This window comes from Puntigrus tetrazona, chromosome 24 (genome assembly GCF_018831695.1).
Source record: "Puntigrus tetrazona isolate hp1 chromosome 24, ASM1883169v1, whole genome shotgun sequence".
Classification (NCBI taxonomy): domain Eukaryota; kingdom Metazoa; phylum Chordata; class Actinopteri; order Cypriniformes; family Cyprinidae; genus Puntigrus; species Puntigrus tetrazona.
This window is the reverse complement of record NC_056722.1, coordinates 12,085,312-12,110,294: the sequence shown is the minus strand read 5'-3', so window position 1 is coordinate 12,110,294 and position 24,983 is coordinate 12,085,312. Positions and strand designations below refer to the sequence as shown.

Here is a 24,983-nt window from a genome sequence, read left to right as displayed (position 1 = left end):
GGAGTTGTAGAGGAGCCAGAGCTGCATCCATGAATTTCATATATGTGCAGGGTGACAAGGCTAGGCTGAATGGAAGAACACGATACTATTAAGCTTCACCCTCGAAAGCGAACCTCAGGAAGTGTTGTGTTGTGGCAATATTTCTATGTATATAATATAATGTAATATAATATAATATTTCTATATTTCTATGAGGCCTTCAGATGGTCACAAACCAGTCCTCTAGCTGGATTTGAGGAACATCTTCATTGTCAACATCTTAAACTTGAATGTTCTGAGATGGTGCTTTAGCCCGCAATGATCTAGAATTGGACGCAACCCCCCTGTCCTTAATATCGATAATATTGACTGTAATATCCTGACTCTCTGTCTGGCAGGGGAACACATTCTATGGCCCCTTTGTCCAGCAGTGTCTGCAATTCTTGTGTCAACAGATGCACTTGTGGGGACCATACCATTGAAATGCGGAGGATGATGTATGAATTGAATCCTGTAGCCTCTCCCTACAATCCTTTGTACCCAAGGAGATAAGTTTGGTAGAAGCTTCCACACTGCCAGTTTCTCTGAAAGTGGCACAAGTTTGGACACTTTGGTCAGATGGGGGGGATGTTAGATATACGTTGTCCTGAAATGTGGCAGGAGCCGACCGAACACTTAACATTTTGCTGGAAAATGTTGCTTCCCGAAAGATAAAACAACAGAGATAAAACAACAGCTTCCTGAGGGTGCTGGGCAGGGTATTTATTCTCTGTTGGAATTGCATGCATCCTCCTCGGGGAAGCACCCCTTCAGTCCTGGGCACACCAGCCTCTTATTTTTGGCGGAAATGATGCTCCACAGGTCCGGTCTCTTTGAGGCAGAATGTAAAGCACAGTAAGCCGTTCCTCAGTCCTACAAAGGGGAGCTTGGCTCGCTACAAACTCCTTTTGTATATTATGCCTCAAAGTGACCGTTCCTGGTAGGGTCTTAGTGGCCGACAGTTCAGAATCTAGAGCACAGTGGGGAAGAAATCCACAGACTCTTCCTCACTGGCACTCTCCATCTCAGCAGAAGCAAAGAAGACTCCACCTGTTCACAGGAAGAGCCTCTTGATCTAGCGAGAGCGTGAAAGAAAGGGGCAGACCCGTCTCATGCGCCTCAGTGTTCACATTCTCCCTCCAGAGGATTGCATGTTCTTCCCCCAAGCACTCAAAGCAGAAAGTGTGCAGATCGTTATCAGAGAGAAGCCGCTCATAGGGCGGCAAACATCTTTTGTCTGCGTCTGCCATTTTCTACTTTTTTTGGTACTTTGCTTTCTGTTTTGTTTTCCGACACACACAATGTGGTCCTTGAAAACAAAAAAGCCAGAGGATGTTTCCGTTTCACATATATTTATAACCTCCAGGTATGTGTAATGAAGTGACGTCACCTTACTGAGGTTATATAAGTAAAACTTTGGTGTGTTTGACACACATGCTTCAACAACCGGTTTTACAAAAAGTGTTCTTATTAGCACTATTGACTGCAGCATTGAGAGTAGCTTTTGAAAGGGAACTTAATATTTATAATACAAATTGTAATCTGTGCTCTAGTAGTTTTATTAATTTATGCATACCTAAAGTTTGTACTTCTTTTGGTCATTGCTCCTTTCAATTTTCTGCTGCAAATGACTGGAATCATCTGTAGCTGACTCTATAGTTTAGTTCATTTATCTCACTTTCTTCCTTTAAAAATTCAGTTCAGTCATTAGTATGAGATCACTGTACTTGTTTTTAGTTATTTGTATATATTATTTTGTTTCTTTTTGTTGTTATACTGTACCTGTTTTTTTATGCTGCCTCTTGGCCAGGTCAGCATTGTAATGAGAATTGGTTCTCAGTTTACTTACCTGGTTAAATAAAGGTTGTTATTATTATTAGAGAAGGCAGTGGTCAGTGGTCCAAAACTGGCCTGCCAGCAAAAATATCTGACCCATGCCTCAGCGGGGTGCTCGGCTTTCTCAGAGCCCTCCTAATGATGTAATGCGGAAGGTGTGCGTACCTGCTGGATGTCCTCTCACAACTGAATCACAACTGGATATAAATTGAACTATATGCAGCTAAAAGATAAAGTAGCAACTTTGTATGCAACCACAGAGAACTGTAGACATATCTAAAACATACATAGAAAACATTTAGAAAACAAACATCTAAATGCATTTTTATGAAATATTCTGTTACATATTTTTTTTAACATTTATGTTGTCCTACCTACCACAACTATTTTTGGACAGGGACCAGACGTTGCTATCAGACCAATGTTCCTTTTTGGGAATGAGACACTGCGTCCACCTTCTGTGTGACCACGCTGTGAATGATGTAGAATCTTTCAATGGAAGGGCACGAAAAAAGGCAGGTGACGTCACAGACCAAGACAGCATAAAGGAGCCTGCGGCAAAGCTGTTGTCAGCTTTCTGTCATTCAGATCACCCTCTCTGTGTCTCTGGTTCATTTCATGTCCGGTGAGTCTTATTTATTGTTGTCTGTCCCATACAATTAAAGTTTGATATGACAAGCAAAAGACAAGGGCATTTGGGCGAGGGCAAGTTACTTTGTGAGTGCTGTGCAATCAGGGGGTATTTGCATTCGCGCTCTTTGTATAAGCTGGCATACAAGATCCTCCTGTGGTCCCAGAGCAGATGAAGAGAACATTTTATCATGCAGAGGTGGACCTCTTCGCAATGTCCCCTCTTATTTTCTCTAGCTCCCCAATCGCTCTGCTTCTGGGCGTTCTGATGAGAGTTTGCCGAGACATTGTTCTCTTACTGTTAGTTGCCCTGTTCTGGCCCAGTTGAGTGTGGTTTTTGGACCTAATTTCTCTCCTAGACTGCTCTTCGTGGAAGATTCCAGTCAGGAAAGATCTCCTCTCATAAACGGTGTGTTAATCTCAACTTGTTATGGGTTCTCTGGCCACCCTCGCTGATGATAGTCGAGGCTTACTCACACAGGGGTATGGTGACCTCAAATGCGTATTCTGCAGGTGTCCTAGTTTTGAAATCTGCAACACTTTGGGTTGGTCCACCCCTCTACCTTCATCCGGTTTTATGGCCTAGATGTTGGTATAACCCATCAGTCATCTTGTCCTGGTGGTGTATCCTGAGACATAGACACAGGGCAGGCACTTGGAACTCTGGCGCCGTGAGCATCTCGTTCCCATAGTGTTTTGGAGTTCGAGTTCCCAAAAAGGGCGTCTCTCTTTTATTTAATTTAAATCCATTTATCCATCTCCTATGTGTGTGTTTTAGCAAGATGGTATTTGTTGCAAGTTGGTAAATGAAGAATTTTGCAAGATTACATGTAAATACTCTGCTTTATTCATTTAAAACCTGTACACACCACCACACGACTGTGGCACGAATGAGTAGTATTCAAGATGGCGCCACGGGTGGCTGTCTCGGTTTGTTGCTCCTTGGTACTTTTACTGTTTTTGTTTGTTTGTCCTGTTTTAAGTAACTTTATTAATTCCTTTTCATATACGAGTGTCTACTTATATGCATGTATATGTATGTACCAAGAGGTCTTGTAAAACCACAACAAATTCCTTGTGTACACTTGGTGAATAATGGTCATTCTGATTTCTTCAGATTTTTTAATGACTGTCCTACTATAAGATTTAACATAGATTAACAGCTCAATACCAGTTACAAAAGACACTGTAACAGTCTGTCAAAATTCCAGTTTTGTTTTTCATCAATTAATTTCTTGAATTGTGACAGACTGTTACTGTCACGTCTTTGGACTCTTTTGTTGTCGTTTTTGTCTTGTGTCATGTGCTCTGTGTGCCCTACATTCCCTTTCTGTTAGTTGTATCATTGTCATCAACTGTTTCCTGTTAATTTAGTCAATTACATTGTATATTTAAGTCCTGTGTGTTTTATTCAGTTTGTCCGATCGTCGAGGTTCTTACGTGTGGTTTATGTTCTGCCTGCCTGCCTGTTTGTATGTTATTATTTTGCCCGTTTAAGAGGATTAAATCTGTTTAAGTTTATTTTACTTGTCGAGTGCTCCTTTGCGCTAAACCACACACGTGACAGTACGATCGAACCAAAACAGTAAAGCAGTGTATTTTCCCCTTTTGTTTTTTATTTTTGTCATGGATTACCCCTATATTTTATGACCCAAACTCCTCATCCTCCTGCTGGAGCAGGAGGATCACTCTCTCGAGGGCTATCGAAGGACTTCCACGACTCGCGCTACCCGGACAGCTTCCTCTGCTCGATTCACTTCCAGCGGACTAAACACCTCCACACGAGTGAAGCTGTCCAGGGATGGCCCTTGAGAGAGCCTCGCCACGTACATCGAGTGGGTGCTGGTGTCTGGCAATTCGCCGATGACTATTCAGCCCATGGACAACGACACCAGCCCCACTCCAGATCCAGAGCCCAGCCCATCATCTCCCCGCGTCGCAGAGTCCCAGCCTGAGCCCTGAGTCACGGAGTAAGGCACGGCCGCGGAACCATTGCCGAAGAGAGCGACAGAGCCGTGGAGCGCTACCGGACCCAAGCCGACTGTGACAGACCAGGTGCGTGAGCCGGCAACAGAGCTCGCCACGGTGGAGACAGCTGTCTAAGAGCTCCGCCCACTGCACAACGGCTGAGGATGAGCTGATCATACATCTGGGGGTGGATGATGTCGACCTGGACGACCAGGACACCTCCCCTGTATCCAGAGTTCCTGTTCCCGTTCAGCCGTCCTGTTTGCTCGCTGGTTCAGTCCAGCCGTCCTGAATACCTGCCTCAGGAGCGCCCCCTAGAGACTGTTCGCAAGAGCTCCTCCAGTGCCCGCGCCCACGGCGCTCCCTCCAGTGTGCACGTGCCATGTGCGCTCCCTCCAGTGTCTGCAGTGCACATTTTCCCACCCTCCCACACCCTTATCGTACGCCGTCGATGGATCCCAGCAGCCCCTGTGCTCATCCTCAGCTCACCATCTGGTGTTCGCCACGGGTCTACCGGTCTCCATCGCCGCCATGGGTGGAGGATCCCTTGCCTCACCGTCCCGCCTCCTCGGCCTGTAGGCACGTCGGCTCCCCCTAGGCTCCTAGCTCCCTCTTCTCCAGCTACACCAGGCTCCATCGTCCCTCCGGCTTCGCCTTGATCTCTCATCGACCATCCCTCGCCTCGGGATTCCTCTCCTCCGGCTTCGTCTCGTCCCTCCATTCCTCCGGCTCTGTCAGGCTCCTCCTTCCCTCCAGCTCCACCTCAGTCCTCTGTCACTCTGGCTCCACCGCGTCCTTCTCGTCCCCTGTCTCCGCATCAGTCGCCGTAGCCTGTGGCGTCGCCTAGGTCCTCCAGTGCCTCTGCATCACCCTGGCTCCTCATGACTCAGTCTCCTCCACCACCTGCTCTGCTGCTATCAGTTGGCCCCATGGCGTCGAGGGCCGCTCCTCCCTCCTTCGGCTCCACCGTGGACCATCATGGCTGGGCTCTGGATCTTCTCCTGCTCCGGACTCCTCCTGATTCCTCCCTGGCTCCTCCCTCCGTCTGCACCTCCTTGGACTCCTGTCTGCCTACCCCCTCCTGGGGGCTGTCCTCCACCAGAACCTCCTCCCAAGCTCCCGTTTTTTGTTTTGCCTTTTCGGTGCACCTTCCGGGAGGGGGGGGCGATATGTCACGTCTTTGGACTTTTTTGTTGTCGTTTTTGTCTTGTGTCATGTGCTCTGTGTGCCCTACCTTCCTTTCCTGTTAGTTGTATCATTGTCGTCAGCTGTTTCTTAATTTAGTCAATTACGTTGTATATTTAAGTCCTGTGTGTGTTATATTCAGTTTGTCCGATTGTCAAGGTCCTTATGTGTGGTTTATGTTCTGTTTGTATGTTATTATTTTGCCCATTTAAGAGGATTAAATCTGTTTAAAGTTTATTTTACTTGTCGAGTGCTCCTTTGCGCTAAACCACACGTGACAGTTACAGTGTCTTTTGTAACAGTGTACTTTGTGTTAAATCCTGTAATTTGACAAAATCCTGTAGCTAAGTTGCTTCTTAGCAGTGCCATGACAATTAAAAAGCTAAAACAAGACTACAAATTTATCAAAGACCACAACAGTCAGATCGAGCAAGTGTTACCAGCTACTGGACCGCATTCTTGGCCACAGACCAGCTTATTTTGGTAGTGCTGGAAAAAAGGATTCAGCTGATAGGCTTCGAGGGACTCTGCCTATGGGGAGTAATTTGGCAACCAACTCCCTTGCTGAAGGTTTGTGCTTTAAATCAAACTGTTAACATGGGCAGCGCACCCACGTGAACCTACTCTGGACTAGCCATAGAATTTTTTTTCCCACTTGTTTTGCATTTGCACATTGTTCAAAGAGAAACCATATTCTATTCTAGTTTTTTTTATAAAAGTGTGAAAAGTTTCTTTATCATTCCCATGTTGGTTTTTGAAGGATTTTTTTTTAATATTTGTGTATTTGTTACAGTTTGTATATTTAAAAAGATGTACTATTTCTATTTAACATTGTTTATAAAAAATGTGTGCTTAGTCTTTTTATTTGTGTTGGTAATAACCCTGTCAATAACAACTTATATCTTAAAAAGGTATTTTTATTATCATTAAAGAGAGATATGTCACGCTCCGGTCAAGGAAGTAAACAGAGTCGCTATAATAGAAAAGGGGTTCTTTAATGAACAACAAAAGGTGGCGAACTGCCTCAAACTTTAACAAAAGGAACACAGGAACGTCCAAGTTCTTTCCTTTATCTGGATATACTCCAGGGAATTCCAACGAGAAGAGCAGACAGGCTGACGGGAAGACGGCCGGAGTACTGTGTTAGTAACCTCAAGGATCGCCGTTGTGGAAGTGGTGAGTGTGGTTTATGAAGGGTGGTGTTGAGTGGTTGCAGGTGTTGCTGATTAGTACTCGGGTGATTGGGATTGTGTCCATGTGGTGAGTTCGGTGGAAGGTGGAAGTGATGACGTGACAAGATATGTCTGTTTACAGTGTAAATGTTATATAGTATGTATGGCTTATAAAACCAGAAGAAAAAATAGCGTACCATTTAAAACGATTTAATAAGCTTACAACATACACTACTAGTTTGTATTCATAATAATTTGTCATAACTATAACATTTTAGCTGGCACAAAAATAATTTAGATGCTGCACCAAGGCAACACGAACTTCAGCCCCTTCAGAACTTCAGTCTCTGCAACAGGAGCCTGGTGTTTAACATATGGCTGGGGGAAAGGAGCAGGTACATACCACTGCTTTCTATACTTCTCGCATTGTTTATTACACCACTGGTAAAATGCATTTTGGCTTGCCTTGCCTTGTTTGTTTTATGGTTATTTACCTATTTATTTGCTGTGCTGTTTGGAAACCACATGAAAGGGCTTCATGAGCCAGCTTGTTAGTGAATATGCTGCAGCTCCGAGGATGTAGAGGTCGACTTCTTGTCCATTAATATTTTTGTATTGCTGTGCAAACAAATTTCTTCTCTCAGCCAGCTCCCACGATGCAGACAAAAGCAAAACCCTGGCATTGTGCAAACTGCCAGGTAATCCAGCAACAACATTCCAGAATAACCCTTTAGCATCAACAACTGCTTGCAACACAATAGAATACCACCCTTAGCGATTAAAATATTCAGTGTGGTATTCCTGGGGAGCGGAATCGTAATGACTTCAGGCAACAGGATGTTTTCAATAGAGGAGCAGAAGTCTTTAACAAAGTCATAGGCAGTTAAAATGGCAACTCCAAACAGATGTGGCATACTTCTGAGTTAGTTGCGAGCATCCATAGTACAATAGCAACTAAAGGTTGAGGTACAAAAATGCTATAGATTGTGTCTATTTTATCTAAGGCTGACTTTAAAAAGTAACAGATGGACCCATTGCTTCTCTGTGAAATAGGGCAAGACAGTTAACCACCACTCATCAGTTTTCTTGTCGATCCAATCAGCAGATGAACTGTAGCAACATCTGAAACACATTGAGTACACTGTTAGTGTTAGAACAGATTACCAGTGTTTAAAGTAGGTCATTCACTTTTTGGTATGGCGTGTAATGTCACAGCTACGTATTACCTTTGATAGGTACATAGTAATCAATTACTATTAAAATTATTAGTAAAGATTATGAAATATAAAGTAAATACGATTACCCTGTTGTTGTATAACATGAGGAGTGATTAATTATTTGGAGAAGTATACTGTTTGAATTATTAATACTGCATAACTTTTGCATAATTCATAATATCACAATGAATATTTGTTCCTTTGTATAAATTTTAACTGCAACAGTTTTAGATTTCTAAGCATTACATGAAAAAGAACATGCTGCTGAGCTTTTATAAACAGCTATTACCTGAAGACTTTGTCTGCAGCATTTTATGCTTCTATTAGCCTCAATGACATGTAACACTGGCAGTTGATTTTGGAGATTCTTAGTCCTCCATTCTGTTCTTTTAATAGCTTGACGTATATGTCAACATTCCAAGTCCGTTATTATAAAACTTGCCAGACACAACAATTTCATTGTATTTCATTGCTCATTGCTGAAGTTTGTTTATCAAGCGTGCAGAACAACCACCCAATAAAGCATTACAATAATCTAACCTCGAGGTCATAAACGCATGAATTAATATTTCTGCATTAGAGGTTGAAAGCATAGGTCGTAATTTAGATATATTTTTAAGATGGAAAAAACACAGTTTTACAGATGCTAGAAACATGGTTTTTGAAGGAAAGATTGCTGTCCAACAGCACACCTAGGTTCTTAACTGATGATGAAGAATTAACAGAGCAGCGATCAAGTGATAGGCTGTTTTCTAGATTATTATATGTGGGTTTTTAGGTCCAATTATTAGCACCTCTGTTTTTTCAGAATTTAGCATTAGGACGTTACTCATCATCCAGTTTTTATATCAACTATGCATTCTGTTAGATTCTCAATTTGGTGTGTATCACCAGGCTGTGCTGAAATATAGAGCTGAGTATCATCAGCATAGCAGTGAAAGCTCACACCTGCTCTCTTTTAGGGTGCGTGTGTTTCATTATACCATGGAGTCAGATTGTTTTCTTTTATGTTTTTAAGTGCAAAGGAGCAACTGTATCTAAAGTGCTAGAAAAAAGAGAGTGCATAGTTTCTGTTATATCATCAAGTTTTTGCGTCGTATTGGATGTGCTAAGGAATTGAGATAAGTCAGGAAGATTACTTAGAAAGCTTTCTTTTGTGGTGGAAGTGATGGTTCTACCATACTTGTAATAAGGTGCAGAGTTTACAGGTTTAACTATACAGAGTTCACACAAGAGTAGATAGTGATCATCATCACTTTGATGCAGAACTTCAACCATTTTAACATCCATTCCATGTGACTGTATTAGATCTAGAGTATGATTTCGACAATGAGTAGGTCCAGAGACGTGTTGTCTAACCCCAACGGAGTTCAGAATGTCTAAGAAAGCTGATCCTAATGCGTCTTTTTCATCATCAACATGGATATTAAAATCGTCAACATTTAAGACTTTATCTGCGGCCAGTACTAACGAATGAAATCTGTGCTGTGCCCTGGTGGCCTGTATACAGTAGCCAGTACAAACATGACAGAAGATTTATCACTAGCACATGATTCTGTAGATAATGTTGTATGCAGCACCAACACTTCAAATGAGTTATACTTAAAGCCTGCCCTCTGAGAAGTACTAAGAATGTTGTTATAAATTGTAGCAACACCTCCCCCTTTACCTTTTAAACGTGGCTCATTTTTATAGCAATAATTTTGGGGGGTAGATTCATTTAGAGTAATATATTCATCTGGTTTTAGCCAGGTTTCTGTCAAACAAAGCAAATCTAGGTTCTGCTCTTTGATCAAATCATATATATAAAGTACTTTTGTGGAAAGTGATCTAATATTCAAGCAGCCAAGTTTTATCTATTGCTTTTGATTTGGTTTGGACGTTCTCTGCATATTCTAATTCGGGAACAGACACAGTCTCTGTAGTGTGATATCTAGGTGAAAGAGTATCTATGTGCTGAGAATTAACTGCCTTCTGTGACGTGAGGCAGCTAGCAGACAGTCGGTTTAGCCGGTCTGTCTGCTTCCTGACCTGGGCGCTAGCTAGTTGGTCATGCTGGAGCTATAAGACAATATGCCATATTTCTAGATATGAAGAGCAGCACCACCCCAGGAGGAAGAAGCCCTCTCTTTTTAACAGGTCAGGTCTGCCCCCAGAAACTCATCCAATTGTCTATAAAACCTATGTTGTTTTGCGGGCACCACTTACACATCCAGCCATTGAGACCCAGCAGTCTGCTGTAAATCTCATCACCCGGTAAGCAGGGGAGGGACCAGAGCATATTACATTGTCCGACATCGTGCTTGCAATTTCACACACCTCTTTAATATTATTTTTAGTGATCTAGTGACTGGCGAAGTCGAACATCATTAGCGCCGATGTGAATAACAATCTTACGAAATTTACGTTTAGCATTAGCCAGCACTTTTAAATTTGACAAGATCAATCAGCCTAGCTATTTCCCTGTGGCATACATGTGGCAGACGGTGCCAGTGACGATGCAGGGAGAAGCTATTTACTCACCGTAAGGATTCACTTACCACTCTTGTTTTGATGAGCTTGTGAAAACGGAGCGAACGAGCACGAGGAACAAATGAACAGGAGCGGAAAAAAGCCAACAATAGGCGCGAAAACGTGGATGGGAGCGAAAGTGAATCGGCTAACGCAGTACTAACTCACTGTCGAGTTTTAGATTAAAGCGAGCGAACTAACAGCAGTCTAATTAGTTAGATTAATTTGATAGTATCAACGGTATGTAGACAGTTAAATTATATTTGATCGCTAGAGAAGAGGTGATAGCTACATGCAGCTACAAACAGCGAAGCTACATGCAGCTACAAACAGCGAAGCTACATGCAGCTACAAACAGCGAAGCTACATGCAGCTACAAACAAACCAACCTCTCAGCAGACAGGAGCCAATAAATTCAAATTCAAATAGTGTGACAATTCAAAGATAAATAGTGTGTCAGAGACAAATTTGTGGAGACACAGGTAGATAATTTGAATTTGGGGTAATAGGTGGAAACTGGACAGACAGGAACTTCATCATCAGGCACACTGACACAGTCAAGAATTTCATAGTCCACATGGTTGGATGCTACAAACAGAGTTGAGTGCTCAGATGGAGCCTTCTCGGCTGGGTCAGGACAGGAAAAAAGTTCATAATTGGATTCCATGGCCAGTTCAGAGCCAGTCGAGAATACACCCACAGCTGTAACAGGACATGACAAGAACTCACAGGAGATAAGGAGATGCAAATGGTTTCCATAGCTCTGAAAGGGCATTGCGAGAATTTACAGGTGGCCTTCTTGGCCAGGACAGGGCAGGACAAGGATTCACAGACGACCTCCATAGCCGTGAAAGTACAGGACGAGGGCTGATGAGTGGACACCACTGACACTTCTGGAGATTCTGCAGTGGTTGCAGCCACTTCTGGATGTTCTACAGTGATATCAACATTAAATTGAGAGAGTTCAATAGTAGTCTCCTAGACAGTAAGATAACAAACTGAGGTAGCATTGCTGGGCACCAACACCATATTAGGAGCTGAAGTGAACCCCTGTTGCTTCGGAAGGTTCTGAAGCATGTGGCCGCCACCTCTAGAGAAGCTGCGGCGGGTGCCCTCACCTTGAGAAACAAAGCAAATTGCACTATTACTATTAGGTTTTGCAGAATCAACTTCCACCTCAGAAGACATAATCATGTCTGTCACAGTTTCAGAAAGTACACAGCCCAAACGCAACATTAAATGATTCCTGCTATGGGAAGTATTTCAGACAGGAATTAGTGTAGGAACAGGAGGCTTAGAGTAATCGGGTTTGAAAATGCCAGCTTTCGTGCTGACACCAGTGGTACTGTGGTGCAAGAGTCGATGTTGTGAGGAAGAAAACTGAAATTTGTGGACAAGATTTGTGACAAATTCACTGTGTGTTGTGAATCATCTCTCCATTAACAAATATTTTATGTGAGCAGATGGAATAACCTTTGTTGACTTTGTGCATCAGTGAGTCTTGGGCATCCAACACCCTGACACTGGTTGGTGATTTCCCTTTTTGGACCACTGTTGGTAAGTTGTCATTACTACTGACCAGGAGCAACTCAAAATACTTTTCTATTTCAGACATTCTTTGACCAAGTCAACTTACCAGTCACCTTGTCATGAAAGATCTGGGATTTACGGGTACCTGGGACACTGACGTATGTAACTGGATCTCCATGTTTACCTATAGTTACTCTGCTAACCACAGCTCCAACACTATCTTCAAATTTGCTGACTATACAACTTTCGTATGACTTATCACCAACATCCAACAGAGATGAGCTCAATGCCTTCTCAGTATGGTGTGCCAACAACAAGATTGTTGATTACAGGACGTCACAGAGAGTCGGTCATCATATCATCATATCAAACTTTTTCAAATGAAATATGCATGAATAAGGGTGCTGATAAAGCAGCAAGTCTGATCATGAACATGATGCCGAGATTGTGATACACCATAAACAGTTATGTATATTTAATGTATCATTATATTTATATATTCAAAGAAGAGTAAATAAAAAGTGACTGTGTCTTTTATTCTTTCTGTTTAAAATCTATTTTTATATTAATCTTTCTGTATAATGAGGGTATTGTAGATCTGTGTTTTATCGGTTGTCTTTCCACCCACTACTACACTCCCATTTTTTCTAGTTTTTATGCCCATTTCTGAGCAAGGTGCTGCTGTCAAGATAACATCAGTTACAATTAACTTCAGAAATTTAATATAGATGAAAATTGTTATTATTTATCTCATTCTTTATTTTCTAAATATCTTTTCTTCCCACTATATTTTTCAAATCTCTACTATACTCTCACATTTCACATGTTCTAAGCAATTGTTATTGCTTAGAATGTTTCTTTGTTAAGGCCATTTGACTTAGCAGTGCTCAATGCTTCCAGTGTTTTAATTTTCTCTTTCCTGAAATGAGCCAATCACATTTCACAACCAAGGCTGGCATAAGGCTTCTTCTGGCCTTGGAAGAGTTGCAGTCAGAGATGGTGATTGGATCTATTCCTCTTACAAATCAATCATTTTGCCCTGGAAGACTTGGAATATTAACCCTTTTTGAATAAATAATGATGGTAGTTGTATTTGCCTGTTATATCTTGTTTTATTGACAAATGGTAGGTTTAGGGGCAGGGGGTTATGTGCTCATAAATGTGTAAATAATGTAATATAAATAAAAACGTTGTGACTGTTTACATTGAAAAATCTAACCTTAACACATATGCAATAGTATCATTACCTTCATCCAAAATCATTCCAGATTCCCATCTCCATGATAGTGCTTCTCTTCAGTTCAGATTTGTTTTATGGTCGGAAGATCCAAACATAGCATATTATAAGATTTCTAACAGTCAGTAAGTTATTGATATTTTCATCTTTTGATATTTGATAGAATCCATTTTCCCATGTGTATAAACAAGATGTCCAGGACCTCATGCAGAAATATTGGCCCACAATTTACCTTAAAACCCTCCTGAACAACATATGGTGATGTAGGTGCTGTTAGACAATTTTTTATTTTTTTTGACCCTGAGACTTAACTACTTTGTGCAAATCTTCAGCTCAAACTCTCCTTCACACCATGCATTAAGACAATACACACGTCCTCTTCCAGGCAGTTTCATAATATTTTATGTTGATAGTAAACTCTCAATTATTACTCTGATGGTGGAAATATGAATTTTCACTGCTTTAGCTTTTTTCTTAAAGCCTTTAATTTATGTTTAAAAACAACAAAACGTCTCTCAGCTTCAAAAGTAATGTCCTAACCTTGAAAAAGCATCTGAAAGTAAGTTGTTTTCAGTCTCAGGTTTGTTTGAGTTTTTGTTTTTCTATATTTATGTAAAGTTAAGCAATATCAATCGAGGAAGAAGTTTAGCCAAATAATTGTGTGATTGCAAATGTGATGCTGATTTTATGCAATTTTATGCAATTATGCAATGTTTTTTGATTTGCTCCATACGGCTGTAATGCCTAGCCAGCAGAGGGAGGCCTTGTCCGAGTACTAGCTGGGATCACTCCCTCTGCTTCTTCATGTGCCATTTCCTGTTTGATGCCTTTATAACCAGAGGCCCTCCATGTGTTTAAATGTAAAGTATTGCCAGTTTCACCTGCCTTACTGAGCATTCTTCTGATTATTTTTCGACTGATTGTTTGTGTATGATTCTTCCTGTTTCGCATTTCTCGAGTCTTAGATCTCCCCTGTCTGTATTGTTTGCTTGGTGTGGACTTATGTATTGGACCCATTGCCTGCCTTGTGACTATTGTTCATTGGATTTCCCCTGTACTGTAGAAAGATTGGACTGCCTTTGGTATTGACCTTCTGTATTGGTATTGAACTATTTATTAGTCAATGCTGTGGTTTCATGTGATTAAAATTACATCACCTCTCAAATGTTCAATCATATTTGAGGGCCAAGCAATCATCTTTATATTTTTGTCAGTTTTCCTAGTGTTCCACTCTAGGAAACATGGTTTCGAAAAGTGGGACAGCAAGATTAGTTTAATGTGGGACAGTACTTTAGTCAGTCAAAAATGTGTGGTGGGGCTTGGTTTATAGGACAAACATGGTTGACAACAGAGTTTTAGTTTTATTATGCAATATAAAATCTAACATAGCAGAAAATTTTGTATGAGGGGATAGGTTTGAGTGTAGGATTAGGGTGAGGGGATAGAAGACAGTTTTAAAAACCATTAAAGCCATTCCAGATTTTACTTGCATCTAATAATTAATTCAATTGCATGATTACAATGGCAAAGAGAAGAAAGACGGGGAAATTGTGAGGCAGAATCAGGGAAAGCGTAAGAGAAGGAAACGAAATCATCGGAGGCAGGACAGAATGAAAGGAACCATAGAGGAATTAAAGCAGATTGTTGAAGATGATGGGATCAATCAGTTGAGACTGTGTTTGTTTTTAATTAAAATGAAATAGAGAAGAGTTAAGAAATTAATGTGTTAATTTCTATCTACATAACAACATAGTCATGTGATAATAATTGCTTAATTTATTTTAATATATTTATTGTATTATTTGTCTGATGGTGTTTTATTTCCCATGTTTCAACCATCCTTATCCAAGAGCATTTTACTATTTAACACAAATCAAGGTAATTTTTGCCTTTCCTCATTAACTAGTCCCTGGTTCAGCTGGGATTGTACTTTTCCGGGTGTGTGTTCATAGTGTGTGTGTTTACTGGATGGGTTAAAAAAACAATAACTGAAAATCAGGATATTGCTAATGAAGACAGAAATCTTGCAGGTAGTGTGGTGTATGAAGATATATAGATTTAACTTTTATTTGTTCTGTCTTTTACCAAATGACATTATTTAAAAATAATGAAATATAAAGAAATAGCTCTTTGGCTTCCGTAGTCATATAGTTATAGTCATGTAGTCATGTACTTGTCTGCCAGCGGGGACTAAATGCTGTAAAGCTGGTTTACAATGCCAAATATAATACATATAGTATGACATACTGCATAACAAATATAATTTTTTTACATTTTATAGTATTTAAATAAATTCTATTAATAATTTTATAATAATTTAATAAAGATGTTGTAAACTGCATATAATGTGTGTTTTGATTTCAGATACTCGTGTGAGAGGATGGCTCCTGCTGGATTCCTACACACCAACATTCTTGCTCACCATTACCTACCTCCTAACAATCTACCTGGGAACAAAATATATGAGAAACAGACCAGCATACTCACTGAAAAATGTTTTACTGCTGTACAACTTTTCTGTTACTATGTTGTCTTTCTACATGCTGGTTGAAGTAAGTGAGCATATAGTGTGTTTACATGTATGTTTGTGTCTCACTGTATTAACATAGGTCTTTTGGTTTCAATCTCACCTTAAAGTTCTTTAATATGTTTGGTAGTTGATGTCATCAGTTTGGTCTGCTGGTTATCGTCTTCAGTGTCAGGGCCTATATGAAGCTGGTGAAGCAGATATCAGGGTAAGTAAGAAAAATTGCACATATCTATCTATCTGTCTATACTTGTAGAGTTTACAATTCATAGTAATATTCAAGCTATACATCAAAACAAGTAATAATACAGATTACACACTGTGAATAACTAATTATTATATGTGTGTGTATGGTCAGTGTACTTTTGCGTCCTTTCAATTTTCTTATTCAACCCAGAAATCAAATATGGAAAGTGTGGTTTATTCTTTAATAGTTCAAACACTAGTCAATCAATCAATCAATCAATTACTTTTATTTACATAAAACTTTTAACAATACAGATTGTCTCAAAGCTCTGAACAGTATCAAATATGAGAATAGAGTTATAGTAATATATAAATAAATGCAGAGATGTTCTGTAATCAAATTGACAATGATTGCTAGAATCGCTAAAAATTAAGTGTCCCCAACTAAGCAAGCCAGAGGCAACAACAGGAAGGAACCAAAACCCCATCCATGCAGAATCTTGAAAAAAAAAACCTTGGGAGAGACCAGGCTCAGTTGGGGCCAGTTCTCCTCTGGCCGGATGCTCAGCACTTAATTTCCAGTTCAATTTTAAATGCAGCTATGTCAGATTGTGCAAAGGATTTAGAGTGTGTGTGTGTGTGTGCACGTCTGGTTCCAGTGATCTGTCCACGGGGCTCATCTAGGTGTTCTGGTCTTTAATTCAACGTCATTTCTGGTTGCTGATCCACCATCTGATTTGGATAATCTGAACCAGGCGAATATGATTATACTTCCTGGTTCTAGTAAGGACACTAGTTAGGACCAGCTGAAGTTTGTTTATCATGCATGCAGAACGACCACCCATCAAAGCATTACAGTAGTTTAACCTCATAGTCATAATTAATATTCATGCATTTATGACACAGGTCGCAACTTAGATATGTTTTTGAAATGGACATGTGCAGTTCTACAGATGCTAGAAACATGGTTTTAAAAGGAAAGATTGCTATCAAACAGCACATCTATGTTCCTAACTAATGAGCATCTGACATCACCCCTCACGGGCTGATCGGTCACACCTGGAAATCATCAAGGACTGGCTTTATAAGCAGCAAGAAGAAGCCACAGTCTGGAAAACCTCTCCACTCCGACTCCGAGTCTAATGCCTGTTTCTTGTTTCCTCTACCAGATAGCAGTGTGTGTCCACTGCTATCTGGTAGAGGAAACTGCAGCACCCAAGAAAAACCAAGAGCACGAGCAGCATGTATTTTTATTTATTGTCAATAAATCCACCCTCAGGGGTCACTTTTCTTGAGCTCTCCTTGTCGTGTCATTCTTCACCCTGTCACACTGGTGGAGAATGCAGGCAAGAGTGTGAAGAATGTCGGCCCATGATGACGTGGAAGCATATCTCCAGATGTTTGAAACCACTGCCCGAGCCAAGAGGTGGCAGCCAGATGACTGGGCCCATGTGCTGGCACAGCTGCTTACCGGGGAAGCACAGTGAGCATATTTCTCACTTTCCTGTGAAGATGGCAAGAAGTACCTCGAAGTGTACCTGGTCGATCAGTTCTCTGATGTGTTCTCCCCAAAACCCTGGTGGACCAAAGTGATCAAACATGACATGAAGACCAGTCCAGGAGTCATTGTTCGGCAGCAACCCCACCATGTCCCTGAGGCTCGTCAGCAGGCTATAGAGAGAGAGATTAAACACCTGGACCAGTTGCAGAGGGTGCTTTCAGAGCTGGGCTCACTACCATCCCCTGCAAATGTCATCTTGCTCTCTCTGAAGCGAAGTACCTGGGTTTCCAGAATGGGAGGGGCCTCATTAGGCCCCAGGAGAAAAAAGGTGGAAGCTGGAAGTTCACCTTGGTCACCAACCATGCTCTGCTTCAATGGATAGCCCAGGCCATGGATTGACAGATTGACCCGATGGTTCCTTGTGCTCCAGGACTTCCACTTCATTGTGCGTCACAATCCTGGAGCGGTGATATATTGATCAAATCATGCATATAAAGAGCTTTTGTAGAAAGGGACCTGATGTTCAGTAGGATGAAGGCCATGTCAGTCATTAAGAGACAATAGTCTACTGTGTATCTTGTCACCCCAGTAAGCAGGAGGGCACCTGAGCATATTGCAGTGTCTGACATTGTACTTTCAAGTTATTGTTATTTGTAGTGAAGTCGAATATCATTAGCGCCGATGTGAATAACAGTCTTACTGAATTTGTTTAGCATTAGCCAGCACTTTTAAATTTGCCAAGATGTCAGGTGCACTGGCTCTGGATAAACATTGGACTATGGTGGCTGGTGTCTCTATTTTTAGACTGCGTACAAAAGAATTGCCAATTACTAGAGCACTTTCATCAGGTTTCTCAGTGGGTGAATCACTGAGTGCAGAGAACCTGTTTGATGTTCTGAACAGAATCGGAACAGAAGAGGGGTGTTTTGACAGGCAGCTATGCCATCTCACGCTCACCCAGTTGCCCTGCTGCTTGAGCTCTAATGCCACATTTTTACTGTTGTCAAATAACCTTTGATGTGTGTCTCTAATTCTAAAACCTTCTCTGTCAGCTTAGCTATTTCCATGCATTTATTATGTGTGAATCCCAGGTCGCCGACAGAAAGAGATAAACATGTAGCAAGTGGTGCAGGTGACAATGCAAGGAGAAGACTCACTCTGAGGCATGGATAAAAAGCTTACCACCAACTTACCGTTGTTTAATGAGCTAGTAAAAACACGGAGTGCATTTCAGCCCGACTTCTTTCTTGCCAAATTTCACGACATTGTTAGACATCCAGAGTGGGGTCCCACAGTTGTCTAGAGCAGCTCGACAGCATCTACTGTCTTGTAGTCTGTCAGCTTCCACTATACTCGGACTGTTTTATGTATAGATTTTAAATTGATCACACATATGCTCAGTGTCTGTCACTGGCCGCTTGGTCGACTCACTAGGCCAAATTGAATTATGCAGCATAGTTTTCAACTTTACACACATTTGACTCCTTTAACAAGCATTTTAGAAAGTGTATTAGACAGTTTCTCTTGTTCTTTTTAACCAAAACAGCACTAATTATTGTGCCGGTGTGTCACTGAAATCTGAGCCAGCAATGAGCTGCTATTCCCTGGGGAAACTGATGCATTTAACTGCTCAGGAAATCGGCTGCCCTAGGTTACAGTGCCTGCGCTGGGTTATTTTGTCTGGGACATATATGATGAAAAACTAAAAACATTATCATATGATATTTTAAAAATATATATATATATATATATATATATATATATATATATATATATATATATATATATATATGGTATTTACTGGGCATTACATTACATTTAAGTAACTGTAAAATTACAGCAAGGTGTTTATATTGTAAGGGTCCCCTTTTCCTGAAGAACGGAATCGAGAGGCCCTGGTTGAAGGTTAATGCGCATTTGGTCTTTTCCTTGCGTCTCTTTAAAAATCACTCATATTTATTAATCTTTTGCTATTCCAATTTTAATTCTGACCCTTTTATCTGACTCCAATCTTTCGTGATTTTACTTATATTTATTTAAATGTAACTGCTGATCCCTCTAGTTGTGATTAAATTTGGATCATTAATTAACTATAATACTTCCTAGTTTTGACTTATTGTTCATTAGGAGTCTGGGTCGCTTAGAGACCTGTTTGGCCAGAACAGATTCACGACAAATCTGGGCTAGTCCAGGTCTTAGTCAGAGGTTAGATCGCCCACCTTAATGCAGCCATTTACTCAATAGACTCAAAAAAAAAAAAAGAGGAGTAATTTTTATGCGTTCCCTAAGTAATAGCATGCTAATTATTACAAATATTTTACTTTTTCAGGTAGCATTTTTTGTGTACACTTGTATGTGTGTAAGCTTTCAATCTTGGTTTTCAGCATAGCATTTACAATATAAAATACAAAAACCATTTCATTTTTTTTTCTGCAGGGTTAAAAATAGGAAAGCGAATAGACGCAAAAGTACAGGGACTGTGTGTGTGTGTGTGTGTGTGTGTATATATATATATATATATATATATATATATATATATATATATATATTATATGTTATAACATATTATATATGTTATTGCATGTAACTTGCACTGAAAATGTCACGTTTTGGATAGGTAGCAAAAGTACTATGGTGGTACTATTTCTCCAAGCTGATTGAATTTCTGGACACCATCTTCATTGTGCTGAGGAAGAAAAATAACCAGATCAGTTTCCTGCATGTATATCATCATGCCTCTATGTTTAACATCTGGTGGTGTGTCCTCAACTGGATACCCTGTGGACAGAGTAAGTGAGTGGGAAGGACAAAGTTACATCAAGGAAATGTAACAGATTTAAGAGACAGTAATGATTTGAGAAAATATATCAAAAGTTTCATAGCAGAAGCTGTATTAGGATTTAGAGCCCAGCATTTAAGCCTGCGCTCGACGGGCCAGGCATTTCTACATCCCTCAGGCCCTCCTCATAAAATAATAATGCAGATGACATAAAAATGAATAGTGTTTAATAGACTTTATTTGTTTATACTACAAGACATCCCATTTTGATACATAGAAAGTATATTAAATGCAAAAAAGGGGGACAACAATCTTGGGGTACAACTTTTCCTTCAGTACATTCCTAATTAATAGTAAGGTCATTGTTAAATTTAGGTTTTGGGTAAAGGATTAGGACTGTAGAATAAAGCTCATGTAGAGTAAGGCATTAATATGTGTTTAAGTAATACTAATAAAATGGCTTATTCTATAGGTATGCTAATAAGGAAGTGAAGAGACCATAAAATAAAGTGTTACCAAAACATTCTGAGAAATGAGAAGCAATTTTTAATATTATGGTACCTCAAGTTTCATTTAGTTGGTACCTTCTGTAAATCATGGTCAAAATGCAGAATTAAACAAGACACATTCTAATGTACAAAAAAGCTATATTAATGCTGTAGAAGCTGTATTAAACCTTTATAATGATGCTTGAAAACCCCTTTTCATTGGGGTGATATATATTTAAGGGTATATTGGTACACAAAATTACGTTTTGGTATGTACCTCGATTTTGAAGTCACATGTTTTTGGTATACATTTTGAAATGCATGTTTACAAGCTGTTTTACTGATGTGTTTCCACAGTTGAAACACCTATCAAGTTATTATATGAAACCTGAGACCATTATATTTATTTATTGCTACAACTTTAGAAGGATTCTGAGCTGTCATTTGAACTAAGGAGCTTATACAGTGATCTGTCATGTCTAGGGATGTATCAATATTGTGATAGCAAAACTGTCTTTATGTTTTTGTGGTCAAATGATGATATGAAAGTGTAGTTAATATTTAAATTCCTTATAACATAAAGTGTCATAGTTTGTCAAAGACACAATATGACTTAATGGCTGCATTAAGTCTATATCATACTGTGAAATTTTTATATTACTACATCCATAGTCACATCACGCAAAAGAAGTGTCAAAATGGCATTGTTTGAATTTCCCAATAAAATAGATTTCAAAGGTAAGAGGTACAATAAATGTAAAGTTTCATTCATGCATCGACTGAAACAGCTTTAGACTTTAAATATCAGTTATACAATATCAATATCTAAATTTCCATGTGCTGTATTTGTTCAGTAATCATGCACACTGAAAGTCCTGTAATACCAAATGTTTTTGGTACAAATACATGTACCGTTACCCCTAAATGTATTGTGTTTTTCAGTTCAAACTGTTTAATGCAGAATCTTTGTCCAGGTTTCTTTGGGCCAATGCTAAACAGTTTCATCCATATCCTCATGTATTCTTACTATGGTTTATCAACCATTCCATCCATGCACAAATATCTGTGGTGGAAACGCTACCTCACGCAGGCTCAGCTGGTCAGTGTGCAACCTTTCTCTTCAACTACATTATACTCTTATATTTCCATTTCCTTTCACATTTTTATGATTATGTCCTCATGTGACTTTATATTCTGTTCTTTTTATTGTATTTTGTGTGTTCTATGATTGTGTCCCAGTAATGTTCTTTTCTTTACCTCAGGTTCAGTTTTTATTGACCATTACACACACAGTCAGCGCATGGGTCGTTCCTTGTGGCTTCCCTCTGGGTTGTTTGAAATTTCAAACCTTCTACATGTGCACACTTGTCATCCTGTTTGCCAACTTCTACATGCAGGTACTACTCAGAACTTCTACTCAAAAAAAAAAAAAAAAAAAAAAATACTATTCTTTAGTAGATATAAAATTGGATGATTCTACCAAATAACAAACAGTTGGGCGGCTCTGGCCCTCAAGGTTTAATTTCCTGGAGAGTTTATCTCCAGGATGGTTTTAATGTGTTGCACACACCTATGGTGTATTATAGCTCCAACATGGCCAGCGGGGCTAAATGCGCTGTCCACTATAGTAAAGGCTTGTGTTGATACCAGCTGTGCTGCAGCAGGTTTCAGAAGCATCTCTTCACCCTACTGCACTAAATATAAGTGCTTGGCATATTTTAGATCTACACCATGTCCAAGCCACGCAGTTCAAATACAGAACAAACACCTTGTGGAGACTAAAAATACAGACCTACAACACAACAAAGTAGGACATAGCAATGAACAATTAAACCAGAAAAGAAAACCATTTAGTCACTTTACCCATGGTAGAAAAACATGATCAATCAAAATCCACAAAAACGTTTTATATATGCCAATGTTGTGGCCTCGCAAACCCAGTTGGTATGGTAAGAGTCATGCGTGAAGAATTTTATGAGAAATTAAAGAATAATATCTTCAGCTGCACTAATATATTTTTTCTTTTAGTGTAACAAGCCCTTCTTCAGATAAAATGAATACATCATGAAAATGATTATTAAATATTTAAACAAGATTAGTAATGTCAAATGATTAACTGCATCCAAAATAAAGGTTTGTTTGCATATTTGCATAGACATTTTCTTGAAGAAACAAAAAACTTTGTTCTACCAAAAAGTTGTTTAGCATTACTTACATAGGCAGGAAAATGTGATTAAAGTTGGAGCTGAATGCTGTGACAATGTTTATCCCCTTTGTCATAAGTCAAAATTCTTAGTCAAAATTATTGCCAGACCAAAGCAATTTTGACCGTATTTTAAGTTGCCCATGAAGTTCGATATCGGTTAGGGGAATATTTATAATTATAAATACATTTATACAATATTTAGATTAGACCTTTAGAATTAAATGTTACAATTATTTGATCAGTTTGTCCACCAAGTAGACGATACAATTAATTATTAATACTAGGCTTTCATACTCTGCAGTACTAGCAGTAATTTAGCATGTAGCAAGATTATTTACTTCAAATTGTAAGCAGCACACAGAGAAATCAATTGTGAATAAGGGATTTAATAAATAAGGCTATAGCTAAGAGAAAAAAAAAAGAAAGAAAAAGCAGACAGAGACAAAAGAATGGCGGTTTTTCACATTTACTACAACCTAGTGAGAATCAAAGAATCAAGATTCACCTTACAAAAAGGGGCTCAAACTTAAACGCACATCTACAAACCAGTAGACTACATTAAATTATTATACATTATAAATAGGTCATCCTATGGTTCTTCTGAAGGTAGGAAAGTCCAAAAGTGAGTTGAGTTATTTGAAGGTAACTACCAGATGGTTAAACTCAGGAGTTGAGTTTTGCTGTGTCCATCTCAAAAACATTGAGTCTGAGTTAGGGACTTCTGATAGTTCCTTAGCACACCCACTGTTTGGGTGGAATAGCCAATCAGAGGCTTTGATTTTGAGTGGGAGAAAGTTTCTCCTAGTCCATAATGTCGATGCACTTTTATTAAAGCACAGTAATATTTGTCAGTGTATATCATTGTTTGAGGAGTAAAGAAGATGATTTTGATACCAAGAAAGACACCTCTGGAAGATATTCAAGTAGAGATACAATCATACACTTGAATATAGGCATTTAGAGTCTAACTAGTGCAAAAAAAAAAAAAAAAAAAAAAAAGTTGTAACAAGGCTAATGAGATAAGGGTACACACACACACGCGTGTGTGCGTGCGTGCAATTATGGCCTAAAATAAAAGGAAATATCTTGTGTGTGTGCGCGTGCACGCATGTGTATTGTAATTATGTAAGCCAGACCCCATCTCTAGGTCAAGCCATTGGTGCCTGGCAAAGCGGTTCTGTTACTACTCATTGAAATGTGTTTGAAGTTTGATGTAGGGACTAATGAATCAATCAGTTTAGCATTTTAGTTGTAGTAGGGGGAACCATTGGTAATTTAGCACCAATAAAAAAAAATGTAGCATGTTGTGTCTTTAAGACAAAGTCCAACTGAGCATCTGGATCTTAAGCGCATGCTACAGTTTTATCAACCGTTTAAACAAATGCCTTTTTGTCTACAGACATACAGAAAGAGGAGGCTGGAGGGTGACAGAACTGCTAAGGTTGGAGATCTTAACAGCCATTCAAATGGCCTTTCATCCTCTCTCAATGGAGCCAACTCCAAAAAGAAGCTGCAGTGATACCACAATATGGCCATAGAAAATGCTCTTCTCAATTCACTTATGCTGAATACTAAGCAGCCATAATCATCTAATAAATCAAAATGCAATTTTATAAATTAGAAGATAACTTTTTAAAACTGTTTTGTATCTTTGTTTTGCATATGTTGAATTCAATGTAAATGCTGAACAATAATTGTAGAAAAACATTTGTAGAACTCTGATTCAAAATAAACGAGTACAGTATCTACTTTATTCCAGTTAAATCATTCAGTATGTTTGTGAATCTATTGATATGTAGGTTCTTTTAACAGGTCAAACTAATAGTTTCCAAAGTCTTTGTTAGGTATAGATGTCAAGTCCCAAGAAAAATGCTGTGTAATATATATATTTGTTACTCTGTTAAAGACCCCATGAAAAATGTTCAACGAATGCATTTTACTATTTTCACTTTTAAGATTAGCTTGCTACAGTGCATCAGATAATCGTTTGAG

The 24,983-nt window shown here is 39.4% G+C and overlaps 1 protein-coding gene across 1 annotated transcript; it reads left to right on the top strand.

Annotated features, from left to right (window-relative positions):
* The first annotated feature begins 2,457 nt into the window (after nt 1-2,457).
* Nucleotides 2,458-24,735, top strand: elovl2 (ELOVL fatty acid elongase 2). The gene is made up of 7 exons (XM_043226225.1): nt 2,458-2,479; nt 15,669-15,856; nt 15,962-16,039; nt 20,136-20,307; nt 21,760-21,884; nt 22,048-22,182; nt 24,391-24,735. The coding sequence occupies exons 1-7, from the start codon at nt 2,473-2,475 to the stop codon at nt 24,508-24,510; spliced, it is 825 nt and encodes a 274-aa protein (XP_043082160.1). The 5' UTR covers nt 2,458-2,472; the 3' UTR covers nt 24,511-24,735.
* The last annotated feature ends 248 nt before the right edge of the window (nt 24,736-24,983 follow it).

Excerpts from the sequence above, each read along its gene's own strand:
- elovl2 (XM_043226225.1), top strand. Across the intron at positions 21,885-22,047 it reads ACCTCACGCAGGCTCAGCTG|GTTCAGTTTTTATTGACCAT; the intron begins GTCAGTGTGCAA and ends TCTTTACCTCAG. Across the intron at positions 22,183-24,390 it reads TTGCCAACTTCTACATGCAG|ACATACAGAAAGAGGAGGCT; the intron begins GTACTACTCAGA and ends TTTTGTCTACAG.